Below are 13,670 nucleotides of genomic sequence, written 5' to 3'. Positions count from 1 at the left end.
GATGTCAGGATGAAAATTATAATTGGTAAACTGCCAATAGCTGAAGTTGTTGCAACTACAGATATGCTATGAAATAGAGCCTTGGGCTGCCTACAGAGTGGTGATAACTTTGCATAGCCAATAGTGTTCCTGATGCGGCATTATTCTGTTGTTTATGGAGGGAATGACTCGTCTTCAAGACAGTAAGCATTTATTTGTTCAATATTTGTGGTTCCTACTATTAAGAACTGATCTGCTCTTTTAGGTTCTGGCTCCCAGACAAGTTTTGGATTTGGAGGACCTGGCCTTTGCACAGGGAAGTCACCTCATGGCAAACAAGCGATGTCAGCTGCCGGATGGCTCATTCCGCAAGCAGCGCAAGGGGTATGAGGAGGTGCATGTACCAGCTCTCAAGCCCAAGCCCTTCAGTTCAGATGAGGTGAGAGATCAGTGTGAGATCCTTATTTCATTGTAGTTCGTATATATGGCAATTTCTGTTTTGTAATAAGTTGCCTGGTTTCATTGTTGACTGACTGCTAAGCAATCTGTAATTAGTATGCTTTGATAAGTACTGATGATATGTAATTGGCGAAGTACATAGGTGTATCAGTATCTGAAATGTTAACCTGTCTTTTCCCTGTCAGATATTGATTTATTAGTTCAAGCATAAGGTACATGGTATTTCCCAAGAAGGCTGTCATCCTGGTGCAGAGGTTAACCAATAAACCTGCCCTGGTGAAAGCATTGAGCATTTCCTGATGTCTGCCCACAACTGTCCTGAGCCTTATTCGTTGAATGAGATTAATCAATCGTCCCTTGTCCTGAAAAGTAAAGAAGTAATACTTAAAACTCTTGGTAGGTCAGGCAGCACCTTTACAGAGAGGAGTGAAGTTAACACTTTGTTAGCATGAGTCCAGACCAGCGAAGTTAACTCTTCCCTTCTCTCAATTGATGATGTTTCCTGAAGTAATGAAGTCCAGCACTTTCTCTTTGGATCACATTTGCAACATCCACAGTCCCTTGTATTTGAGGTGACTTGTTTCCCTGAGCTGGGCAAAGTAGCATTGATTATAATTACACTGAGATGTAGTATTAATGCATTCTGGTTAAACTTCTATCTGACTTTGATGTAAAGCAGGAAAAGTGGAAAAGTTCTGTGACTGTGACACTGATATTCCTCAGTAAATCACATTCTGAATATTAATTCGTATCCCATAGCAACTGATATCCGTTGAGAAGATGCCTAAGTATACACAAGCAGCATTTGAAGGCTTTAAGACACTGAATCGAATTCAGAGTAAACTATGTAAGGCAGCCATGGAAACAGATGAAAACCTTCTGTTGTGTGCCCCCACTGTGAGTATTCACTAGTATGTTACCATAAATCTGTTTACTGTGTATTCTGCAGTGATTGTACTAGATACCGGCCTTTAATCTAAATTATTTTTCTTTTTACCTGTTTTAGGGTGCTGGCAAAACAAATGTGGCTCTAATGTGCATGTTGCGTGAGATTGGAAAGCACATTAACCTGGATGGGACCATTAATGTGGATGACTTCAAGATTATTTACGTGGCCCCAATGAGATCTTTGGTTCAGGAGATGGTGGGCAGTTTCAGTAAGGTGAGCTTGTGATCATGATGGTGTTCAGAAGCTAAATGCATGGTAGCAACATTCAATCCTTTTGTTTCCTGTCTTGCCTTTTTTCCTTTTAACATCTCCTTCTCATTTCTCTTTTACATTCTCTCCCACCCCAAATGCACCATCAATTGTATTTTTACTTGGGTCAGCCAACTCTGAAAATTCCGGCGTCCCTGGTCGGTATGGCCAAGCAACAAAGGATGCTGTGGTCCTCACTAAAGCAAGCTTCTGTTGTGTCAGTTTGTATAATGTACAACGTGGTGGCTGAGCGCAGAGTCACTACAAGTGCCCTACATGAATTGACTACAGTTATCCAGAGTTAGTTAACTTGCATGGGCTCATAAAGTAGCATTGATTTTCTTTTTTATTTGCAGCGTTTAGCTAGTTATGGGATCAGTGTTGCAGAACTGACAGGGGACCATCAGCTGTGTAAAGAGGAGATCAATGCAACCCAGGTGATAGTGTGCACCCCAGAGAAATGGGATATCATCACTCGTAAGGGAGGAGAGCGTACCTACACACAAATAGTACGACTCATGATAATCGTAAGTATGAAAATAATCACAGGCCGTGAGTCTGAGTGTTCCTCTTGGTGCCAGTGTACATTTTCTGACAGACGTCCCTAATTCAGCACCAGTTTAAACTTTGCCTCAGAATTCATAAGCTATTGAATCAAAAATGTTCATTCTGTTCTCTGAAAGTGAAGCCACAGTAGTAGAGCAAAGAGAGTTTTCCTTTTGATGTTACTTACTCAACCCAGAAGCACTTGTTGACACTGGATGCCGACAGCTCTGAGCAGAAAAATAAAAGCCTGCTAGTGGCAGCATTTATTTTGCTTTATAGACTTGCCATAAGCTATTTATTCCCTGACTTCTCCCTGTCTCAGGATGAGATTCACCTTCTGCATGATGATCGTGGTCCAGTACTAGAGGCATTGGTTGCCCGGACAATTAGGAACATTGAGATGACTCAGGAAGATGTGCGTTTGGTTGGGTTGAGTGCCACGCTGCCCAACTACGAGGATGTTGCCACACTACTGCGAGTTGATCCAGCTAAGGGCCTTTTTTACTTTGATAACAGGTAATTAATTTTGGGACCTGTGGTATACCTTGTGTTTACATGATGGCACCATGCTACTAATTTAGTAATACAGTTACTTGACTAAGTTACTGGCAACTGAATATTGCAATGCCAGTACTCGGTGCATGAATCATTTTGTTAAACATTGTTCAGTTAGTCTTCATACATGAGTTACTTGGAAGGGGGTGGGGTTGTGCCGGAATGGTGATGCAAAGCGCAGGTAACATAAAGACAAGTTAGAAGGGTGAAATGGAAAGCATGGTCTTCATTCAAGTTGCATGTCCATTCAGTGTGAAATACTTATCCGGTCCTGTGTCTTTCACTTCAGTTTCCGTCCTGTTCCTTTGGAGCAGACGTATGTCGGGATCACAGAAAAGAAAGCCATCAAACGTTTCCAGATTATGAACGAGATTGTGTATGAGAAGGTGATGGAGCATGCTGGGAAGAATCAGGTCAGTGAACTTATTTGGAAGCACAAATCCCCCTCACCTTCTGGATTGTTGCATATAGACTCCAGGACAGTGAAATGCAAACCTGCAGCATCCCTGAGTGAATGTGTGCTGCCAGTTTGGATCTGGTTCCTGTATGTCTGAAAATGGAAAAACCAACAATAGGGCTGGTTACCACCAATTCTGTTCACTCATAGTTCTCCCACAGCACAGACAACCCATTCAAGCTCTGTACTTAAATCTCTTAAGAATGCTGTGACTGTATCAGCCCTTAAGGTAAAAATTTAGAAGGCTAGAGGGCCAGCTTATTATTGTTGACATAAATGTCCCTTCGTACTGAACTGACCTGCTCCCATTATGGTGAAAAATTACGTTCTGCTGAGCCAGTGAAATGTTATTTCCACTCTTATCAGCAGAATAGCACGTGATGTGTCTAGAAATTGAATTGTTTTGAATTAAGGCAATCAGACAATAAAAATGTACTATATTCCATATTCTTTTATCCTAGTAATTAATTGATGCCAGGAGTGATAGAGTACTGCTTGTTTGCTGCTCCAAATTCCAGCATGCGCAGTCCCTTGTGTCGCCACCCTAGCGACACTGCTGCTTGGCTGTATTCATCCAGTGAACTGTGCGCCCATGGGGGTGGGGGAGCAGAATTTGTAGAAACTGATGATCTATCTTAAAGTAAAAAACTGAAATTGCTGAAAATCTGAAATTAAAAGGGAAAATACTAGAAATAGTTAACAGGTAGTGGATTATCAATCCTATCAGTGATGGGAAGTGTAAGGGGCTTTCTACCTTTCTGGAGAGTGTTCTGTTCTCTGTGGATAAAGCCTGCACTTCTTTTATCTCTCCGGCTCTCTTTGTCCTCCTTGCAGGGATCCTCTCTCTTCATTTCCTTATTCAACATAGCCCCTTCCCTGCTAAATTTACCATCAGTATGCAGGAGTATCTGAGATAGCCTGGCCTCTAAGTAACCTTTCCTCAAGTTGTATCTTTCATATTTTTGGTTCCTGTTGAACACTTGTAAGAAGATTGATTTTTTTTTAGGTGTTGGTGTTTGTTCATTCTCGTAAGGAGACTGGGAAGACGGCACGAGCAATTCGAGATATGTGCCTAGAGAAAGATACACTGGGCTTGTTCCTGCGAGAGGGCTCAGCTTCCACAGAGGTGCTGCGCACAGAGGCAGAACAGTGCAAGGTACAGCACTACGTTCTTTACTGGCCTTCCTGGAACTACTTCTGTACCTTGTCTCTTCGTTTACTGTAGTGCACAGTTGTCGCATCATTGTACGTTACAGTACTATGTTATCTGGAAGTAAAAAAATACAGAGGTGAATCTCCGTGAGTTGTGAGGAGTGGGGTGGTTTTTCTTGATCATTTGTATGGCTTCAGCAGAACAAGTAATTCCTGAGAAACAGGACAAGCAGTGCTTGTTCTCTCTTCCTGCAGGTAACAAGCCTCAAGTACCAAATTATAGCAAATAAACAGGAGAAACCCTTTGGCAATACACTTCCATTGTGCTTAAAGCATTTAGCAAGCTTGAAACTTGGGGATCTTTCAATTTTAGATAGTGAAACCAGGTGCACATTCCTCCTGTTTCAAATTTCCTGCACCACCTGCTCTTGTTTAATATATTGGACCGAATGTGGGAAAATGGGACTATAGTGTAGATGAGCAGAAGGATTGTCCTGGATGTAACGGGCCAGAGGGCCCGTTCCTGTGCTTTACAACTCTGAGTCTATAAATCCATAACTGTCTCTCTTTCAGAATCTGGAGTTGAAGGACCTGCTCCCCTACAGTTTTGCTATTCACCATGCTGGCATGACCAGAGTGGATCGAACACTGGTAGAGGATCTGTTTGCAGACAGGCATATTCAGGTATGAGTTCTTACATAACTAGTTCCCAAGACTTCTGTTTCCTCTTATGTTTGCATCATGTAGAATTTATCTGCTACTGTACTTTAAGTAAATGGTTCAATGATTGGAGCCACAAACATTTCTTGGTGCCTTGTCTGCCACGCTGCAGGTTGTCTGTACTTGTGCTTGATGGACTCTAGTGGTTTCTAGTTTCATTAAACATAGAGGTCTGGGAGTGAGGGGCATGATGGATAGTCTCCAGTCAGTATTTACAATTCACTTTCCTAGTGATTGGAAATAAATGCTCAAAGGTTCCAGTTACCTTTTCACAAGACAAGGGAGCAGAAGTAGGCCATTCGGCCCATCAAGTCTGCTCCAAAGAAAAGGGGAAAAAGAAAAGAGAAATGGTTGGGGGGGGGGGGGGTGGAGTCTGCTCCATGAGCAAAATAAAAATGGTTTTACATCTAAGAATGACTAATTATGGTCTCACTTGCTTCAGGTGCTGGTCTCCACAGCAACTCTGGCTTGGGGTGTGAATCTGCCTGCGCACACTGTTATTATTAAAGGGACACAGGTGTACAGCCCAGAGAAGGGGCGCTGGACTGAACTGGGTGCACTGGATGTACTTCAGGTAATATAACCAATCATTTTTACTGATCATGTCTTTGCCAAGTGCCCTTTATATTGATAACATCCAGAAACAATCCCTTTTTGACTGTACCAGGAACCTCAAAGACAAAAAAAATACATTGTATTGCCCTTAATGCTACTGGTTGGGAATCAGATAGATTTGCAGTTATCCAGTTGATTGTCCAGTTATTTCTGTTGTAAAGCTCCCATGCAGATGTTTAGTGAAGGTAATACTGCAGTCGGTATGCACAGTTGAAACATCAGCTGACAAAATAGGAGGAAGAACAAGATTAGGGTGGGGCTTGGTAATATCAAATTTCATTTGTATTGGTGTAAATTTCATACAGTATTCATTAAAATAAGTAATAGTGCCCATTGTTCTATTCTAAACAGAGATAACAAAGAGTTGGGATAGAAAGCCAAGGAGGTGTTGGCAAGAATGCCCTGCAGCCATAGTGTGACATTGGGGGAGATTTTTTTAAAATTACATGGTACTTTGTTCACAAATGAGGGTATTGAGAGTATGGGGTTGCCACACTCCTCTCATTCTGAGTGCTCTGCTTCCACCGAGATCTTAGTTCTGATTTATTCACTTTGCTGTTAATATATTTGCAGATGTTGGGCCGTGCAGGGCGACCACAGTATGACACCAAGGGCGAAGGTATCCTGATTACGTCACATGGCGAGTTGCAGTATTACCTGTCCCTTCTCAACCAGCAGCTGCCCATTGAGAGCCAGATGATCACCAGACTCCCTGACATGCTCAATGCAGAGATTGTCCTTGGAAATGTCCAGACCGCCAAGGTGAGAAGCCGGTGTGTTGTTGGGACCTCGGGTTACTATTGACATTATGCCTTAAGTCCAGACCAGAAGTGGAAAGTTTCACCTGCCGTTTGGGAAATGGTTACTAGGGTTCCAGAGCTGAGAAATCACTTTGAGACCATTAATAGAATTTGAACTATAACCTTTGACCTTGCAGGATGCCATTAATTGGTTGGGATACACTTACCTCTATATCCGGATGCTGCGAACCCCCAATCTATATGGGATATCACACGATGAGTTGAAGAGTGATCCCCTGCTGGAACAGCGCAGACTAGATCTCATCCACACTGCTGCCCTCATCCTCGACAAAAACAACCTTGTAAAGTACGATAAAAAAGGTGGAAACTTCCAGGTAAGTGCAAAGCTTTAACAGCTGGCAAGCCTTAACTCGTCTATCATCAGGTTGGGAAATTGCACACAACATGACTAAGATTTAAAGAAACTCAGAAATCTGAGTCAAGCATATTTTTAATGCTAATTGTTAGTTTTGTCCTTTAAATAATTTTTGTTAACAAGTTCGAAGCTACTAATTTCAAATGAATACAATGCATTGTTGTTACTGGAGTTTTTCTGAGTCAGAAATTTTATCCTTTTTAATCCTAAAATGTCTTGTGCAGGTTACAGATCTGGGCCGTATTGCAAGTCACTATTACATCACACATGAAAGTATGGCCACCTACAATCAGCTTCTGAAACCCACCCTCAGTGAGATTGAGCTGTTCAGAGTCTTTTCACTGTCCTCAGAGTTCAAGAACATCACTGTACGGGAGGTAAGTGATTCTAGCAGGTGTGCTGGGCCGAGAAGGACTTGTCCTTCCTGTAAGGAATTAGCAGTGAACCAATCTCTGTCAGATTCCTATGATCCCACTGCAGTGTTTAATATTCAACTAAAATACCTGTAATTCTACAGAGGGATTGAAATATTGTAACGTAATATATATTCTAATACTTCTCAGAGTGGCTGCGGAGCATTCTGGAGGTAGTGGATGTCAAATGTCTTGAAGCACTTGCAGGACATTTTGGAGCAGGGAGTGAACAGCCAGAGGACATGGTACATGTCAGTAACAGCATAGGGAGAAAAAGGCGTAAGGTCCAGCAACATGAATTTAAAGACTTAGGAGGTAAATTAAGAGCCTGGACCTCAAATGTAGTAATCTCGTGGTTACTTCTTGTGCTAGCACTAATAAGTATAGGAACAAGATACTAGATCAGGTGAAAGCATGACTAACATTGGGATGGGTTCTACAGAAAGGTGGAATGTGTCCAAGTGGGATGGGTTACACATGGACAGGACTGGAACCAATGCCCTCACATGCTGTTGGGGAGGATTTAAGCTAGACTGGTGGGGGAGGGGAACCTGAGTGGGGAGAATGAGGAAGAGGAAAAAAGGATGGAAATAAAAAGCAGGAAACTAAAGGAGGACAGAGAGATCAGGGGTGCAAGGCAAGCAGGATCATAGTGTGAAATAATGCTCAGAATGTTAAAGGGGCAAGCCTGAAGTTATTATGTCTAAAGGCGCAATGTATTCACAATAAGATGAATTAATTGCACAAATAGATATAAATGGATATGCTATAATTGTGATTAAGGAGACAATCTCAGGGTGACGGGGGTGGGAACGGAACATCCAGGGGTACTCAATACTTAGGAAGGACCGGCAAAAGTGGAAAGGAGGTGGAGTAGTGTGCTTAGTAACAGAGGAAAACTATACAATAGTGAAGAAGGATATTAGCTGCAAGAAACTGATATAAAATCTGCATGAGCACAGCAAGGGAACACCAAGGGAACAGAAAATGTTTGTGGCAGTTGTGTTATAGACCACCCAACAGTAGTGGTGATGTAGGGAATGGTATTAAACAGGAAATTAGAGACCTGTGCGACAAGGATGCAACTATAACTTCAATCTCCATTTAGATTGGGCAAACCAAATTAGCAATAAGAATGTCGAGGGTAAATTTCTAGCATGCATTGTTCTAACTTTTTGGCCTGTGCATTGAGGAGCCAAGTAGAGCAGGTCATTTTAGCCTTTTTCTGCTTATGTCATTGGTACTGATACTGTGTAATGCGAAAGAATTGATAAACAGTCTTGCTGTGCAGGGCCCCAGGGAAGAGTGACCAAAACATGATGAAATTCTTCATTAAGATATAGAAATGAGAGATTTAATTTGAGACTGGAGCCCTGAATCTAAATAAAAGAAACTGGAGGTATGAGGTGTAAGTTAGCAAAGATAGATTTGGCAATGTTACTTAGAGTTGACAGTGGCAACAACAAGCTTTTATAGAGAGCTGTCTGGCACAAACATAAAACAGCAAAGATGGCTCAAGCATGGATTTTAAAAGGAATTGGGGACAGAATTAGAACCAAGGAGGATAAATATAAAAAGGCCGGTGAAATTAGAAAACCTGAGACTTGGGTGCAGCTTAGAATTCAACAAAGGAGAACAGAGAGGTTGATTAGGAAGGGGAAAACAGAGTATGGGAGTAAGCTTGCAGAGAACATAAACACTAACAGTAAAGGTTTCTGAGAAAATAGTAATGGCAGAGCACTGGGAGAAGAGTGACAAATCCATGTTGACCATGTCCGATCTTGTCAAAGAGAAATCATGTTTGATGAATCTACTGGAATGTTTTGAGGATGTAAATAGATGAGGGAGAACACATGAATCTGGCATATTTTTCACTTGCAGAAAGCTTTCAGTAAGGTCCCACATTAGCGTCAAACTTAAAGCACATGGGATTGGTTAAGGTAGTGATATGGCTGAGAACTGGTTGGCCAGCAGGAAGCAAAGATTAGGTAAGCATTGAGCAGTGACTAGAGGAGTACCACGGGGATCAGTGTTGGGACCCCAGCTATTCATGATATGCAAAGAAAAAAATGATTTGAATGAGGGAATTAAATGTAATGTCTCCAAGTTTGTGGATGACACGAAACTGGGGGGAGGGTGAGCCTTGAGGATGCAAAGAAGCTCCCTAGGTTGATTTGAACAGATTGAGGAAGGGGACAGATACATGGCAGACGCAGTAAAATGTGGAGAAATGTTATGTTTCCAGTTTGGTGGCAATAACGGGAAGGTAGGTTGTTACCTGAATGGTAATAGATTGAGAAAGGGGGAGGTGCATCCGTCGTTGTACTCCATTTGCTGAAGGTAAGCTTGCAGATGCAACAGGCGATTAAGAAAGTAAATAGTCTTCTGGCCTTTATAGTGAGAGGATTTGTAATGAGGAGCAGGGAATTTGTACAGGGGCATGGTGAGACTGCACCTTGAGTATTGTGTGCAGTCTCCTTATGTGAGGAAGGATGTTCTTACTATGGTTGAGTTCAGCAAAGATTCGCCAGACTGACTTCTGGGATGGCAGGAGATTGGGACATTCAGGCATATGTTCACTACATTTTAGAGGGATAAGAGGGGTCTCATAGAACCCCTCAAAATTCATCCAGGACAGATTAAATGCAAGAAGGATGTACCTGATGACCAGGGGGTCCAGGACTAGGTGAGGGGCAAGAATTTAAGACTGAGATGAGGAGAACTCTCTTCTCATAGAGTTCCACAGGTTCACCACTCTATCACAGAAAGCATTTGAAGCCACTTTATTAGATATATTCAGGAAGGAATTAGATAATGGTTTTGCGGCTAAAGGGATAAAATATGAGGAGAAAGCTGGAACAAGAAAATGTATTTGGATGATCAGCCATGATTATACTGAATGCTGGAGTGTCTCAAAGGGCCAATGGATACTTTTGTTCCTATTTTCTATGTTAAGGTACATGTGAGTATATTTAGGGCCGAGGTAGATGTTTGGACTGCAGGGGATGAGGTTTGAAAGTGAATTGACACTAACCATCACCCTATACGTGATCCCGATTGGAGGAGCAGGCTTGAGGGAGTGTGTGTAGGCTCATGGGCTTGTGTATGTTCCAGCTCATTTTTAAGCTTACTTTCTCTCCCTACCCTGCCCCAACACTGCCAAGTAACAGTAGAGCCAGCAGGTATGTGCCCCTCTTTTATAATGTTACCACATGCAGAAGCACAATGAAAATCAGTCTAATTGCTGTGAAAAATTGGGGAAGAGAAGCAAAGGGTCTTTGACCCTAAATGTTAACTCGGTTTTCTGTTTTTATCCTCAGCCAACTGTGTATTTTGGGTTGTGCTGAGGTAGTCCCAGTAGCTTGACATTATAGCAAAGCCTTCTAACAACAAGTAAAATATAGTTCTTTGCTTCATGCATGTACTACATCTTAGTCATGAACAGTGATGATTTTCTCCTTATCTCTGACCCTCAGGAAGAGAAACTTGAACTGCAGAAATTGTTGGAGCGAGTGCCTATTCCCGTCAAGGAGAGCATTGAAGAGCCCAGTGCAAAGGTAGTGGGAATAATCCAGCTCTCATAACCAAGTTCTTTGTGTTCTACCTATTCAGACACTGTGGAGTCACACTTGTTAGAGATGGGGATTTCAAAGTTGAGAATGATGCTGCAAGATCCCATCATTGGGATATTTGAAATGTACTTTTACACTGCTCTCCAGAAACACTTGTGGGCATATTCTGGTGTAATGTATTGGAGCAGGATGAATTGGCATCTATGATGACAGGCCTGAATTGCCATGTCTGAAAGATCAGGCAGCTGTGACTGTAATGGATTGTCTGTCAGGTAGATGGTTGGATGAATTTTGGGACTATTTATTAGGAAGGGACTGCTGTAACTACGTTGGGAGAAATGGTAATATGTCTTGCGAGAAAATTGGTGGTACTGCGATATTGTATACGAGTGAGTGTATGTAAAACTGCACCGCCATTCTGTACATATTGGGAGTCCTTCATCCACAAATAGGAGGTGCTGTTTGGTGGCTGGGGACTGTGTTACTTTATATCAGTGTGCCATTCAGTAGTTGTGGGGTGAGAAGGTGTCGTTGCTGTGCCTGTATACAAGAATGCTGGGAAGCTGACTCGATCTCACATTTCACAACTTCGTGTATGCTGTGTTTCAGATCAATGTGCTGCTGCAAGCCTACATCTCGCAACTGAAGCTGGAGGGATTTGCGCTGATGGCGGACATGGTCTACGTCACTCAGGTGCGTCAACGGGCGTAATAGGTTCATTTGGTTTGGTAATGGTCTTAGTTTCTTTTTTGTTCTGCAGGTTTTGGTTTGCTAACACATTTGTACTGGTGGAGGTGATAGGGTTGCTTACACAAGTATTGAACTTCTGATAAATTGCCTGTTTTGAACATTTGTTCCGATTGTGCTCCAGTCTGCAGGCCGTCTGATGCGTTGCATTTTTGAGATTGTTTTAAATCGAGGCTGGGCCCAGCTGACAGACAAGACCGTGAATCTCTGCAAAATGATTGACAAACGAATGTAAGAAACTGGCGTTAAGTCACATTCTGGACTTGTAATAAAAGAATCTTTAGTTAACTGCATAAAAGAAAACATGAAACTACTTGGCTGTTATCCACATTTCTCCAGTGGACACTCTTCAAACAAGGGTGTTCTTGCTAGGGAATGCAACATATTCCAACCACCCATTTTCAGCATTAACCTGTCTCTAACGTGTACAATGCTAAACAGAGCTGCCTATACTTTCTGGCTATTGGCATTTACTTCTTTGCGTTAGAATTTGGATATCTCGTATTTTGTATAACACAGAAAGTGAGCATTCAGTAAGTTATTTGGTTATTAATTAATTTATTTTTGAGGATATTGGCCACCATGTTTCCTTGTATCATCACTTTTTTTAAAAAAAATGTAGTTCCTTGGTTCTGTGATAAATGGGTTCTTGTTTCTTTGCTCTATCTGGCTTCTCCCAGTTAGTACTGAATGTAGTTATCAGGTGTCTATTCACCTGGATCTGCACTCCACATTATAACTGTTACGTAGTTGTGAGTATCTGCTGGTTTGAATTTGAATCCTGAATGAAGTGTTTGACCCAATTCTTGATCCTGTATCTGACTGTCCTCTTTTGCAATTGAAATTTAATCCACACTGTATCCTGGTGCTTATCAGTAATTTATGGTGTATGCTTGTGGAATCAACAACTGATGGCTTTGTACTTCTGGCAGGTGGCAGTCAATGTCGCCTTTACGACAGTTCAGGAAGCTGCCAGAGGAAGTCATCAAGAAAATAGAGAAGAAAAATTTCCCATTTGAGCGACTGTATGACTTGAATCATAATGAAATTGGTAAGAACTGTGAAATGCATTACAGCACAATATCTACACTGACAATGTGGGATTTTATCCTCCAAGCTGACTGCACGTTCACTGGTTGGAAACATGATTGGGTTTGTATGTTTGTTGGTGATGGGTGGTTCCTTTGTTAAGGGGAGGATGTGCTACCTGTCGGTTAGAATTGCAGAAGGACCAGGCTGAAGATTTTATACTTGTGGCCAGTACAATGTTACACAGGCCTTGATCTTGGGAGTTGTTGTAGTCGCTATTGGATGCTGTCTAAGGTTTGGCCACCAACTGATTACTTCCACTTTTTTTCCAAACAGGGGAGTTGATCCGAATGCCAAAGATGGGCAAGACAATCCACAAATACATTCACCAGTTCCCAAAACTAGAACTCTCAGTTCACATTCAGCCAATCACGCGCTCAACACTGAAAGTGGAACTCACCATCACACCTGACTTCCAGTGGGATGAAAAGGTACAGTCAGTTATAGTTTCTGATTGCAGAATAAAACCCAGTTGCAAATTCGGTTAGAACATAGAACAATTACAGCACAATTCAGGCCCTTCGGCCCACAAAGCTGTACCGAACATGTCCCTACCCTAGAAATTACTAGGCTTACCCATAGCCCTCTATTTTACTCAGCTCCATGTACCTATCTAACAGTCTCTTGAAAGACCCTAACATATCAGCCTCCACCACAATTTCCGGCAGCCCATTCCATGCACTCACCACTCTGAGTAAAAAACTTACCCCTGACATCTCCTCTATATCTACTCCCCAGCATCTTATACCTATGTCCTCTTGTGGCCATCAATTCAGCCCTGGGGAAAAGCCTCTGACTGTCTACCCTATCAATACCTCTCATCATCTTATACACCTCAATCAGGTCCCCCCTCATCCTCCGTCTCTCCAAGGAGAAAAGGCCAAGTTCCCTCAACCTGCTTTCATAAGGCATGCTCCGCATCCCAGGCAGCATCCTTGTAAATCTCCTCTGCACCCTCTCTATGGCTTCCACATTTTTCCTGCAGTGAGGCG

At 42.2% G+C, this 13,670-nt stretch overlaps 1 protein-coding gene across 1 annotated transcript in view; it reads left to right on the top strand.

The window, feature by feature from the left end:
- snrnp200 (small nuclear ribonucleoprotein 200 (U5)) overlaps positions 1 to 13,670 on the top strand; it is a 49,906-nt gene that overhangs the window by 17,179 nt on the left and 19,057 nt on the right. Inside the window, exons 11-27 of the mRNA XM_052041202.1 lie at positions 245 to 418; positions 1,198 to 1,335; positions 1,445 to 1,600; positions 1,993 to 2,163; positions 2,505 to 2,698; positions 3,027 to 3,150; positions 4,201 to 4,350; positions 4,920 to 5,030; positions 5,509 to 5,640; positions 6,255 to 6,443; positions 6,619 to 6,816; positions 7,082 to 7,234; positions 10,747 to 10,827; positions 11,452 to 11,535; positions 11,714 to 11,820; positions 12,522 to 12,640; positions 12,955 to 13,109. Coding sequence (XP_051897162.1) covers positions 245 to 418; positions 1,198 to 1,335; positions 1,445 to 1,600; positions 1,993 to 2,163; positions 2,505 to 2,698; positions 3,027 to 3,150; positions 4,201 to 4,350; positions 4,920 to 5,030; positions 5,509 to 5,640; positions 6,255 to 6,443; positions 6,619 to 6,816; positions 7,082 to 7,234; positions 10,747 to 10,827; positions 11,452 to 11,535; positions 11,714 to 11,820; positions 12,522 to 12,640; positions 12,955 to 13,109 — 2,436 coding nt within the window. The remainder of the gene's footprint in view (positions 1 to 244; positions 419 to 1,197; positions 1,336 to 1,444; positions 1,601 to 1,992; positions 2,164 to 2,504; positions 2,699 to 3,026; positions 3,151 to 4,200; positions 4,351 to 4,919; positions 5,031 to 5,508; positions 5,641 to 6,254; positions 6,444 to 6,618; positions 6,817 to 7,081; positions 7,235 to 10,746; positions 10,828 to 11,451; positions 11,536 to 11,713; positions 11,821 to 12,521; positions 12,641 to 12,954; positions 13,110 to 13,670) is intronic.

The sequence above is a fragment of the Pristis pectinata genome, chromosome 29 (assembly GCF_009764475.1).
Source record: "Pristis pectinata isolate sPriPec2 chromosome 29, sPriPec2.1.pri, whole genome shotgun sequence".
NCBI classification, from domain to species: Eukaryota; Metazoa; Chordata; class Chondrichthyes; order Rhinopristiformes; family Pristidae; genus Pristis; species Pristis pectinata.
This window is presented reverse-complemented; position numbering and strand designations above follow the sequence as displayed.